Consider the following 13,397-nt stretch of genomic DNA (forward strand, 5'->3'; position numbering starts at 1 on the left):
CTTCTTACAAACTGTTCAGCCTCCTAGGAACCTTTCAGTGATAAAACAGGCATAACTTCTTATAGAAAAATGATATTGACAAGCCGCAAAATGCTCCAAAAATTGACATCCGTACCTTTCCAAGCATATAAGGCTCATTCTCTAATTCGTTTTGAGCTATTTGCAACTTGTTTCCAAAGTCAGTTGATCTGCACAGACAGTTTTGACGAATTTGTTATTTAAACTCCCACTTGTGCTATTTTTCTCCTTTTTTGCTTGAAAAATCCTATAAAACACAAAAACAAAGTAAATAGCTTAAAAATATAAAGAACTAACTAAAAATAAATAAATGAATTTAATGTAAAATATATATAAATATAAGCTCATGTCCATCCGTGCGTCTAACATGTTCGTGTAGTTCTCTCCAAACAATTTTTTATGATTTTAAATTTTGGTGAGCCAAACACCTGCTACGTTATCGTTTAATGGATAATTTAACGGCTAATGGAGTATGATTTTGGCAGAAATTTCTTTAAAATTGGGAACGTGTTGCGTATCAATGGAAATGGAAATAGGGAGAATCCGAATCCCAAAAAACACGAGGGTAAGGGTAAAAAATTAGATGGGAATGATAAAACAGCTAGCTAGCCACTAGCCGCCGCTTGCATAGCATATCATAGCATCGCAACCCAGTGGTTCTGCTTCTACTGCTTCTGCTCAAACCAGGAACCAACTTCAACCATGGCAACTGTCTGCACGCACCCTAAAATTTTACCAACACCGGCAGCCACCGTTTCCTCCATCAATATCCCCAAGAGCTCCGAATCCCAACTCCTCTTCCGCTCACATTTGCACAACCCCAAGACCCCCAATTTTCTAGTTTCCCCTCCCAATCTCCACACCACCTCTAACCCCCACCGCCTCAAACCCCACATTCTCTGCTCTCAAACTGACAACCCCAAACCTACTCGCCGCCCTGATTACATCCCTAACCGCATCTCCGACCCTAACTACGTCCGCATCTTCGACACCACTCTCCGCGACGGTGAGCAGTCCCCTGGTGCCTCCTTGACCTCGAAAGAGAAACTCGACATTGCTCGGCAGCTTGCAAAGCTTGGGGTTGACATAATCGAGGCGGGTTTCCCAGCCTCTTCCAAAGACGATGCCGAGGCTGTGAAGATGATTGCAAAGGAGGTTGGGAATGCAGTTGACAAGGACGGTTATGTTCCTGTCATTTGTGGATTGTCACGGTGCAATAAAAACGATATTCAGACGGCGTGGGACGCTGTGAAGTACGCCAAAAGGCCAAGGATTCATACTTTTATTGCCACCAGTCCCATTCATTTGGAGTATAAACTGAGGAAGAGCAAGGAGCAGGTGATTGAAATTGCGAGGAACATGGTCAAGTTTGCCAGGGAGTTGGGATGCGATGATGTTGAGTTTAGCCCCGAAGATGCCGGGCGGTAAGCTTGTAACTTTGACTAAACCTTGGATGAGCTCATTTGAAAGTGTTTTTAAAATAATTGAAAGCGCTTCTGGTGAAAATGTTTTTGAAACCAATTCTTAATATATATACAAGTTAGGTGGTTCATCACTTTAACTGCTTTTAGAACCCAAAAACGATTTCAGTCATTTTAAACACTTCCAAATGAGGCTTATATCTTTGAGCATGTGTTTCTAGTGTATTGTAGTGTAGTTTTGGGATCTCTGTCCAGAAAGCCTACTTGGTTTGTTTGTCAGGAAAAGAAAATGGTTATATGCTTTAGTTTGCCCGTGTATGTTGATGGTATCAATTCTGCAAATTATTAAGCTTATATTTGTGTTTCTGAGTACGATTTTCCTCATCTTCCTTTTCCCATACCCTACCAGATCCGAAAGGGAATTTCTATATCAGATTTTGGGTGAAGTTATTAAGGCCGGGGCAACAACGTTGAACATTCCTGACACCGTAGGTTATAATGTGCCAGAAGAATATAGTCAGTTGATTGCTGACATAAAATCTAATACCCCTGGAATTGACAACGTTATCATTTCTACTCACTGCCAAAATGATCTTGGACTTTCTACTGCCAACACTTTAGCGGTATGCCTTTATTTATGTTTCGGTGTTCTTATTACACTCCTAATTAATAACACAATGCACTCACATCTTATCTCATCCATGTCCAGGGGGCATGTGCAGGTGCTAGGCAATTGGAAGTAACAATCAATGGCATTGGTGAAAGGGCTGGGAATGCTTCATTAGAGGAGGTGAGGGTTACTTCTGCAGCAACATAAATTTGCATACTTTCCAGATTAATTTGTGTAGTTGAATTTGAAAATTTTATCAAATAAAGTGCTTTTTATGAACTTGATGCCAACAGTGTCCACTTAAATTTCATGTTATTATTGGCAACAAATAACATCTCCAAGATGTCTTGCTAATTTCCTCCAAGATGTCTGGCTTAGAAATTATTGCTAAGTTGGAAGGTGGAATGTGCATCTTGTATGGGAAGGAAACAGTGACTGTTTGGCAAATTGGGAAATTGGTGAGTAAAGCTAAAGAGGATGGAGGGATGGGTTTGGGAAATTTAACGCTAAAAAATTAGGTGCTGCTTGCCAAATGGCTATGGAGATTTCCTGAGGAAAGGGATGGTTTGTGGCATAAGGTAAAAGTAAATATGGGATAGCAGAAATTGGTGGGATTTCTAATATCGAGTCTAATGGGAGCTGCCAGAATCCTTGGAAGGAACTGAAGGATATGAAGATTTTGTAGAAATTCTGAAAGTTGGCAGTTGAGAAGTGTTGGAACTGATGTTTTCGTGATTTTGGGTTTTAATTCTTATATTCTAACCTCATTTAGAAAGATTCTGATACGTGTTCGAAGATATTACAGAGTTATTCATGTCCTGTGCTGATACAGTTTGAATATGTCTTCTGGATAAGTTTCTGTGCTACATGTTTCTAGCATCTTACAACATTTTCATCCATCTTGTTACCCAACAGTATTCAAGAATTCACTGATTAATTTGATGCTTTCCTATGTAAATTGGTGTCAAAACTATCTGCTTTGTGTCGTTTGCATTCTTCGTTAGGAAATATGACTGAACCTTAAAATTTTCTTTCTGAATATGGCTTCTTCATGTTTCTGGGGCAACATGGATCATCTTCGAATGTATTACATTGTTTTATACTGTTTGACTCGGTCCTTAAAACATTTATCTGCAGATGTTACTCTTCATATGCTCTTCTTGTTTTCCTTATATTACAATTTTAATCAAATATATGTGCAGGTTGTCTTGACCTTAAATTGCCGCGGGGAGCATGTTCTTGGGGGCCTTTATACCGGAATCAATACTAAGCATATCTATGTAACAAGCAAGATGGTACCTCGTTAACTGCTTCTGGAACTTCAACCAGTTACTCCTCCATTACTGTAAGTCCTTTTTATTAGAGTTTCTTACTGAGTGATTTGCTTGTTTAGGTGGAAGAGTACACTGGGTTGCATGTGCAGCCACACAAGGCTATTGTTGGAGCTAATGCTTTTGCACATGAAAGTGGTATCCATCAGGTTTGTCTATTTGATGGCTTATCATCTACCTAACCCATATAACCTGCTGATTCTTTCTATGGCTGATAGACTTTTGTCTATTTTAAGGGAGGTGTATTTAATTTGTATTTATACAGACTTTTGTAGACTTCACAAATTTTCTACGGCTGGTTTTTGTTGAAAAATAATTTTAATGGACTCCATAAAAGTTGTGATAGAATTACATAAAGAGTTTTATAAACTTTTACAGACATGTTTTCTACATTCATCTTTCCCATCTTCCCAAAACACAACCATGGCTTCTTTAGTTATCACCGTCAAAGGTCTTTAAAGTCCACCAAAGTTCTAATTGAATACACCTCCCCTAAATGTCTTTGCTAATTTCCATGTTTCAGATTATACATTGAGTTTGTTAATATGTATTTGTAAAAGGCTTTCTGATCTGTAGGATGGAATGCTTAAACACAAAGGCACATACGAAATTATATCTCCTGAAGATATTGGGTATGAACGGTCCAATGAAGCTGGTATTGTTCTTGGGAAACTCAGGTATTGTATTCCTGTTATGCTAATTCTAATATGTGGGCTTGTATACATATTTTTTTTTTACCTGTATGGTATCTTGCATTGATAAACACAAAATGCAACAAGTAAGCACTCTATTCCTCGTATTGGAATGATTAATAACCACGTTACTAAGGAATAGCTTCTTAATTTTCTACATCCTACTTGGTGGCTGGCTGAGGTGTTTAGTAAACCTTGAGAATTGTGTGTTCTATCTGTATCGTAAGTGAACAATGTTTTGTGAATCTGGCTATTGAATTACTATAAACAGGCTGTGAAGTTCATGTTAGAGCATCCCTCTCAGTTAATAGTATCTTACTTATGTGCACCAAGACCAATTTAGTGGCTTTTTCATCATGATCACACCAGAAGTTATGCAATTAATATTTGGGAGCTTTAATGAAAAGGGTTTGGGCTAAGTTTATTTTAACCAACAATCATCTTATAACTATGAAACATTCTTAAATTTTAATGAAAAGGACAAAAGTTTAATATAATAAAAAATAAAATAAAAAACTGGCACGCATGACCGTATATCACACACTATTTCTGAAACTGAACAGGACTACACTTTTCTGAAACTTAACGGTACTGTACTATTTCTGAAACTAAACGGTACTACACTATTTATGGAACTGAACACTATTTTGAAACTGAACACTAATTATTTCTAAAACTAAACACGAGTGCTACACTATTTCTGAAACTGAACACCGGTACTACACTATTTCGGAAATTGGACACAGGCACTATTTTTGAAGCTGAACATAGGTTGGCGTGGACTGACTATTTTTTAAACTGAATATGGCATCTCTCCAGGAAGTCTAACGACCATTCTTCTCTCTCCTCTTCTTGAATTTTCTTGGCACTTTCTCACCTTCCAAACACCTTTTCTTCTTCTATTTTTCTTCGATTCTCATCAAATTTTCTCTGAATATCTTCAATTTCTTAGCTTTCTACACCAGTTACTTAATTTTCTTCCATTATACGCACATATGCGGCTTCCTCTTCTCCTCCACCTACAATCTCACATTCTTCCTCTGCAAAATCGAAAAATAACACAAATCACATCAATAAAATCAAATACAAAAATATCCATCAAATAATCAAAAACCAAAATTGTCCAAATTCGTCAAATTTCTGTGCTCTGAAATATGCTCCTCCACCTACAATTTGCAGTAGCATTTTTCAGTTTTGTTGGGCTTGGGCCTCCGCCCAGCGTTCATCAGATTTCTAATTAATTTTGTACAGAAGGAATGAACAAATTTGTGATGGTGATGGTAGAAGTTTCAGAGCATAGAAATGTAAATTTGGGCCTCCGCTCAGTATATGTTAGAATGTGGGATGACATGTGCTAGAATATGGTGATGATATATGAGCAACTAAAAGAAAGTATATTTCTGTTGATATATGTTAGAATCTGGTGATGATATATGAGCAACTAGAATCGATAATGATGGTAGAATTTTCAGAGCATATTACAAAGTAAAGGGAGTGGGTGTTCATGTTGCACATGCTGGGCTATGTATTTTTTTTTTTTTCTTTCTTTTGTCCTTATTATTAAGTAAAGTTATTAGATGGTTTTTTTGGTTAAAAATTAAAATGCAAAGTTTTGAAGCCCTTTCATTAGTTTTCCTTTAATATTTTACTTTTTTATTACTAATCTTTAAACTTCCTATCGAACTTGGGTTTAGATAGTTAATTGAATTTGCTAATTATCGGAACTATTTAGCTTTGCAACTTTAACTGCTCTTCAACTTTTGACTTTCATAATCAAGTTAACTTTTTCCAACAAATTGCTTCTCTTCTGGTTTGTAAGATGCAACAAATTGTTTCTTTCAAGTCAAACTTTCAACATGTAATGGATTGTTTGATATTGTTTTCATTTTTTTTGTTCAGTTTTTTATTTCATTTGAATTTTTTATTTAGGGCTGAAGAATATTTAATTTTCTTTTATTATTATCCTTTTTACAGGGGAGGTGCATATGCATGATTCCATGTACATTCCCTAATATCTTCTTTACATCTGACTCTTTTCAAAATCTTTGTTTATAATCAAAACAGATTCCAAAATTAAAATTTGTTACCAAATGAGCTTTGATCTTTTGTGTTTTATTTTGAGACTTTGGACCTTCATCTTCCAACTATTTTCATATTTTTTTCGATCACACTTTCACTTCAGTGTTGGATCAATACAATGCTTTCAGATTTAAGGACCTGGGGTTGGGAGGGAAGGATCTGAATAGTTGCAGTTTGGTAGATTGTTAAGTTGAATTTGTGAATCCATAAATACAAGTTCGTGGATGTAGACTCCATTTGCTTCTTAATGTGAGTTCTTATCATATAATAATTAACCACTTTATGCATGTCATGCTACCATGATTGAACTAACATGCCTTTTATTCTCTTAATGTACTGTTCTTCTATTTCTTGGGGAAATATTAGTGTAGCCAAAGGTCAAAATCTATCAAGAAAGAATGAGCTTATTAAGAATCTTGAAGCCTTGGCTACTTATTCAATAAGATAGAAAGCACCATTTGGTTTATTTTATTTTTTTTTTTTTCCACTTAAACATGGATGAACAGTGTTTACTTTATTGGAATTTACCTATTTTTACGTGTGACAAACTCGTTTACTCCCTCAAAATAGTAAATTTTCGTTTCCTTTTTGTTCTGGGTGTAATGCTTTTTCTGCAGTGGACGTCATGCTTTGAGAAACCGACTTGCAGAGGTATGCAATGTGTCTTATTCTTTGCAATGTATATCTATTAAATTTGTTAGTTTCATTTATGCACCTCCCTTATGCTCTTCTTTACTCTTGGTAGCTTGGCTATGAGCTTGAGAATGATCAACTTGCTACTATATTCGAGCGTTTCAAAGCTGTAGCCGAACAGAAAAAGGTAAATTTAAAGGTGTAACAGTATCCCCATGTTTACGTAGTAGGTATGCTTCTCTTATATGGTAACTTATAAACTGCAAGGATGAAAATGTTGATCTTGTACAAATATTGGTAGTTGAGGTTTACTGGTCATCCATGTTTAAGTGAATATTGGTAATTATTACAGAAACAACAGAAGATTGCTGTAAACTGAGAAAACTGTGAGTAAAGTCTTGGGAAATGCTGAATCAATTATAATGCATTGATCAAACCTGTAAGCTTCCATGATAAATATATAACATCTATAGGTGAAATTGTTTGTAACGTTGGCACCTAAGCACGACCATCATATGGGAGAGTTTTGGGTTGATTGCTTTTGGACACTGACAAATTCATCTCATTGTTGCAAAATTAAGGATATCGCTATATCGTCTAATATGCCCGTAGAGGAAAAAATCACCTTCACCATTTGCTTGCCTACCAAATAACTTATACAATATCTAGTGCCCGTTTGCTCTGCTGCCACCAATGCATTTCTAGCTATTGAAGATTTTGCAGTGAATATTGGGAAAACAAGGCTTACCTGTGTTTCAACTGGTACAATGGTAAACCTTAATTTTGAATAAGCTATTCTAATATTGGTGGGTCCTGCCCATAAACGAAAATATAGGCCAATATTTTGGTGGTATGGACCGGCATAGTAAAGAGTGGTCAACCTCAAAAGATATTGCTTGTTATTTTAATTTTCCTAAAAATCCTACGCAAACACCATTAAGACAGTAAACTTCTTGTCAGATGAGTTATTCCCTCTCCTGAATTCCTCTTTTGTTGACGTATGGTAATTTTTTTCTTGAAAGACGAGACTCCGAAACATTGGAATCTGCATAGGAACCATTGAATTGATTCAGATGTGCAGTGAAGATGGATTTTTGACCAAATAAAATCTGACACATATCAATCTTTAACATATTTATATCCTGTTTTGGTGCATCAAGATATTCTTGTTTGAACTCATTTTTTGAACTGTTGGTATCCCAGAGTATAACTGATGCAGATCTCGGAGCATTGGTGCGAGATGAAGTTTTTCAGCCAGAAGTTGTCTGGAAGCTTCATGATCTACAGGTTTTTTGAGATAGTGTTTTACCATGTTCATTTTGTGCCCCATGAGTTATAAAGAGTTAATCATCTCTAATGTACTTGGACTGTGGATGGTCAGGTTACCTGTGGAACTCTTGGTCTGTCTACGGCAACTATTAAACTAATTGATGCTGATGGGAGAGAACATGTGGCATGTTCAGTTGGAACAGGTCCCGTAGATTCAGCTTACAAGGCTGTTGATCTGATTGTGAAGGTTTGATAAGACCATTAGTTTTCACCACTTCAATTTTATTTACTTTTTATGCTTGAAATTTTTTTGTTGCAATATACTTGTACTACTGTTGAAGACAATTTTCTAGCTTGCCGTGTCTGCTTCGATGAGTTTATGACTTAAAAAAATTTGTCACTGAAGATGAATGATGGACGATGATGATCACACAACTTATCGTTGAATTTTTTTATATTGTGAAACTTTATTTTCCCATAAGCTGTACATGTGCTACCACAACATTATATGCCTGTGTTGTAAAACAGTTTGTTGACTCTCTGCATAGCAGGAACCGGTAACGCTCATTGAGTACTCTATGAATGCGGTAACAGAAGGAATTGATGCAATTGCTACTACTCGTGTGGTAATCCGACTGGAAAACAGTCATACGGTTACTCATGCTCAAACTGGAGAATCAGTCCAGCGGACATTCAGGTTTGGTGTCTATAAGTCAGCTTTTTTTCAAATACCTTGTTCTATTCGCCTATTAACAGTATGAAATTCTGTATTGTCCTCTGGTGGCAGTGGAATTGGGGCAGGAATGGATATTGTTGTCTCTAGTGTCAAGGCCTACATCGGTGCATTGAATAAGATGATGGGTTTCAAGGAAAGGTCGCCGCCAAAGTTTCCAACTGAACGAAAAAAAGTGTCTGCATGAAGGGTGGTAGGTGCATTTTGCACGTGATGTGTGAGCTCTCAAATCATAGTTCCATTTGGTTTCTTGTACAAAGATGTCGAGAAATTCACTTCAGGGACGACATGGATTGGCATTCTTGTGTTGCAGTGTTTTGGAAGAGAAAGTGTTCATAGATTTTGTACCATGGAATTGAACTTGGGTGCGCTTTGTTTTGAATTTATTTTAGTACTATCGAAACAGTTTTTTGTTTTGAATTTTTAGGCATTCAATTGTGAGAACCAAAATAGGGCCTCATATCATTGTAGAACCATAGTAAAATGTGTGTGTGTTTATTTTTTTTTTTTGGTGTAATTAATTTAATCAGTTTGAAACTCCAGAAGTACAGCTGTTGGATTTGAATTTGAGCTGTTGGAATTGAAATTTCGGTTGGGAATTTCAGGGGAAGAAAGTATTAAAAAAACAGTGAGAGGAAATTGTTTGAGTACCCTCCTTGCCGCTCCTTGCTCAAATTTTGGTGACTCTTCTGGTTGTTGTTACCGCTCTCTCAAATTTTATTAAACGATAGTGTTAGTAGAGCTAAATTGTTAAATGTTAGGAGGATTGAACCTGCATCAAGGAGCATAGGCATTATTGTTTTTTGCCATTGCGGTAAAGCACTATTTGCACTAAAGAAACAGCTTTTATTAAAAAAGTCATTGTGCACTTGTAACTTATTTACCGAAACATAAAAACAAGATATATTACCTTAAAAATGTAAGGTTCTTCTGTAAAACCAATAGTAAGATGGAATTGGACCAATCACTTAAAAACATATGCAAGATTCATTCTTTTTCCAATATTTGATTATCATTAAGAACGGGATGATTTGGAAGGTTGCATTTTTTATATATTTTAAATTGCAGAAAATCTGCACACCTAGGCTTAGTGTAGCTAATTAGAGTATTGTGTTCTTATTAATTCGAATCCCCGTTACCCCGTCTCCTCTGTTGAGAGAGAGAGAGAGAGAGAGAATCTAACCCCATAAATGGTGAGGATTTGGAAGATTTGCCTTTTTTTCCTGCAACAAAAGGTATCTCTCGTTTCTGTAATATTCTTCGATCTCAAGTTCTCTAAGAAGGAAGAAATGCAATGAGTTGCATCAATTTCACAACTTTCAAGCTTATACACATTTGCAATTTGATTTTGCATTACAAGGTGTTAAAATTTAAGTATCACATTGAGAAAATGAAATATATGTGTATGGTTTCACTCCTAATAACATTGAGACCTTTTGTGGTAAAAATTCAATACCTAATAATAGGTAGTTAAGTTGGGGCAATAGTTCGTCTATCTGAATATCTGATATGGTATAAGAGCAGATTAGATTGTGGGTCTTGTGGGTTCTAATTGTGCCCGAGTTACTGATTGAATGTTACACCATGCTTTCACGCTTAATGGTCCGTTGTGGGATTGGTTGCTCGTGTGGCCCACCATGTGGTGATATCACGTGAAGGGAAGTGTTGAATATAAGTCTGACATTGGGGAATTAAGAAAATCAAATACAGTATATAAGTGTGCGGTTCCATTCCTAACAACATCGGTTCTTTTTGTGATAAAAACCCATCTTGCAATAGGTGGTTGTGTGGGGACAATATGAGTGTAGTTAGGAGTGTGTGAAGTCTAGACGTAGTTGTTTTGGCTTTCCTTGTCAATCTTGTAAGTATGTACCACATCTAGTATTTAGATCAATTTTCCTTAGAATATGCATTTGCATTTTACATCTAAATTTATTATGCATTCTAATTAGTGAAGTTGTCTAGCCAATTTATGCGTACATTTTACATGCAAGATGGGAACAATTCAAGACAACCCACATAGGTTGGATGACACCTTTTATCTGAGAACGAGCTATCACCCTTTATCTTTTATAATGGTTTTAGTATTTGGCACATGTCTTGTAGTGTACTTGGCTGCTACAAACAAAAATACAGTTGTTTTAAAAGGGTTGTGGGTTTTTAATTTTGGGTTGGAAATTCATCTTCAAAAAGGGAGTGTCTTTGTTTTTCCTCTCCAACTCAAATCTCCTAGAAGCATCAAGCATTTTCTACGTAAAGTTCTCATACAATATTTATAAAACTATCCCTGAAAATCCTTGCTTACATCTTCTTAGAAGCTCATTAGGTGAAATATAAGGTTGTACAAAGGTACAAACTGCTCCTTAGAATAGATTTAGGAATTGAGTGTATTATGGTTAACTTTGTATGAACCTTATTCTTCACTAGTGAATTGAATTCTTTGGATTCTCCGGTTTTTTTAAAACCCATTTAGGGGTATTTCCTCTGAAAACTTGATGTGTACACTTCCCTTTAACTTGCTTGCACATCTAGCTTTTTAGCATCACAAGCTGCATTTGTTGTTTGCTTAATGAATTGATTGATGAATGTGTTTTAGCTTGTGATTTTATGTTGTGACATATGTCTCTGTAGACCTTGACTACTCAGACGTATTAGTCTATCAAATTTAATTCTTGGAACTATGATTTTCATATCTGACAAACTCGTATCTTGTTGACTATTTCATCTGATTAGTTTATTGTGCAACGTTTAACTTTTATTTTTGTATAATATTCCGCCTAGTACCAATTTCAGATTGGGCCAATAGCTCGTCTTTCTGGATATCTGACATGATATCAGAGCAGGTTCGATTGTCTTGTGGGTCCATGCCGTGCCCGAGTTACTGATTTTAATGTCACACCACGCTTCTGCGCTTAACGTCTGATGTGGGATTGGTTGCAAGTGTTGCCCACTGTGTGATGGTCCCAGGTGAGGGGTGTGTTGAATGCAAGTCCCCATCGGGAAATTGAGAAAATAAAATACAATATATGTGTATGATTCTACTCCTACAACACCGGGATTTTTGTGATAAAAACCCAACCCATAGCAATAGGTAGTTAAGTTAGAAGAATATCTGTGTGATTAGGAGTGAGCCCATCTCTCTGAATATATGACCGAAAGTAGATGTCATCTTGACCATCAGCACGAACTATTTGTGCAGTAATATCTCTCTCCATTTTGTTAGAAGTTATCTCACTCACTCAAGTTTGAACCTCATCTCCCAGATAAGCAAAATTCTTCAGATCAAGTTCCCTGCAATACTGTGCTTGACCAGCTTATTAAACGGGACTTGTGATCCAGCGTTTGCCTGCAAGCGGGTTGCTTCTTCCTTAATCCTGGTAGAAAACGAACCCGAATGCGCTGAGGCTTCAGATAGGCGTAGTTGTGAAAATACCTACGGTGTGAGAAAAAAGGAGAAAAATTTATGTTGGCATACCCATTCATTCATTACCAAAACCAACAGGAAATCCAATTGAACAATGTTAAAAACTTTGCGAATCAATGAAGCATACTATTGAACGAATCTCCTCCATATAAAAGACGGTAAGAGAGACGAGAAAAATCCTTCACTGTTGGTAATAGCACATGAATTAGTTAGTTAATCTATGAACAATTACGAGAAAGAGTATTAGAACGTGAAAAAATGTCACCACACAGCTTAACTATAAACCAACAAATTCTAACATAAACAATGCAAAACCATATGCCAATTCTAGCTGCGCCAGATATGAACCGTCCACACATACGAGCAGCTGTTGGAGCAGCACATTGCATCTGACAATGTAAAGTCTCAAGTACCAGCAATTACACATCCTAAAAGGCAAAGGACGTTCAAGATTCCTCTGAAATAGAATATTTAAAGGACGAACTCTCTTCAAATTAAAATTTATCACAGATGAAGGGATTATGGGTTTTAATTTCATCCACAAACCTGGCGAGCACGAATGAAAGGTAAGAGAGAACATGAAGGAAGGAACGTTCCAAATGCCTTAAACAAAGGCAGAACAAGTGTTACTCGCAAACAACTGCAACCATCTTGGACAGCAAAGCAGGCCCTTCCTCAGAATCACTTGAAACATTCATGCTTTCACCAAGTTCTGCATTCCCCTTTAGACATACGGCCCTGGGAGTCAAATGTTTATGGACACCCAAGAGAATTCAAAATATAAGAAGCTGAAGCATCTGAGGGATCTCTTGGGATGGGTTTTAGAAGCCACCTTCATTTTGAATTTTGCTTACTGTAATTAAAAAAGGGTTTTACTTCCTGCTGCAGGGAATTAGTAGCTTCCATGGCCACTCTAACATTTTCTGCAATTCTTGAAGCAAAATCATTCACCTTAGTGGACGATGTTTTCCTGAGGAGAATAAAGTTGCAATCAGATGCTTTGAAGTTTTGGAAAGTAATGTATCGGAAATCACAACAGGAGAAATTGACATCACAAAAATATGTAAACCAAGAGTGAAGTCAATGAGTCTGAAAATAAAAGTATTCATATAGATATAACGTCATTTGTATACACAATCCAGGAAGCATCACTTGTCAATGGAATATCAGCAATAACCTTGTTGCAG

The 13,397-nt window shown here is 36.5% G+C and overlaps 1 protein-coding gene across 1 annotated transcript; it reads left to right on the plus strand.

Moving 5' to 3' along the window:
- Nucleotides 1-602: 602 nt before the first annotated feature.
- On the plus strand, nt 603-9,475 carry LOC137720330 (2-isopropylmalate synthase 2, chloroplastic-like). The gene is made up of 12 exons (XM_068459383.1): nt 603-1,442; nt 1,849-2,062; nt 2,149-2,229; nt 3,252-3,344; nt 3,443-3,529; nt 3,957-4,057; nt 6,769-6,802; nt 6,897-6,971; nt 7,988-8,071; nt 8,166-8,300; nt 8,605-8,750; nt 8,841-9,475. Exons 1-12 carry the CDS (start codon nt 721-723, stop codon nt 8,971-8,973), a joined length of 1,905 nt encoding a protein of 634 aa, XP_068315484.1. The 5' UTR covers nt 603-720; the 3' UTR covers nt 8,974-9,475.
- Nucleotides 9,476-13,397: the final 3,922 nt, after the last annotated feature.

Source organism: Pyrus communis, chromosome 16 (assembly GCF_963583255.1).
Source record: "Pyrus communis chromosome 16, drPyrComm1.1, whole genome shotgun sequence".
Classification (NCBI taxonomy): Eukaryota; Viridiplantae; Streptophyta; class Magnoliopsida; order Rosales; family Rosaceae; genus Pyrus; species Pyrus communis.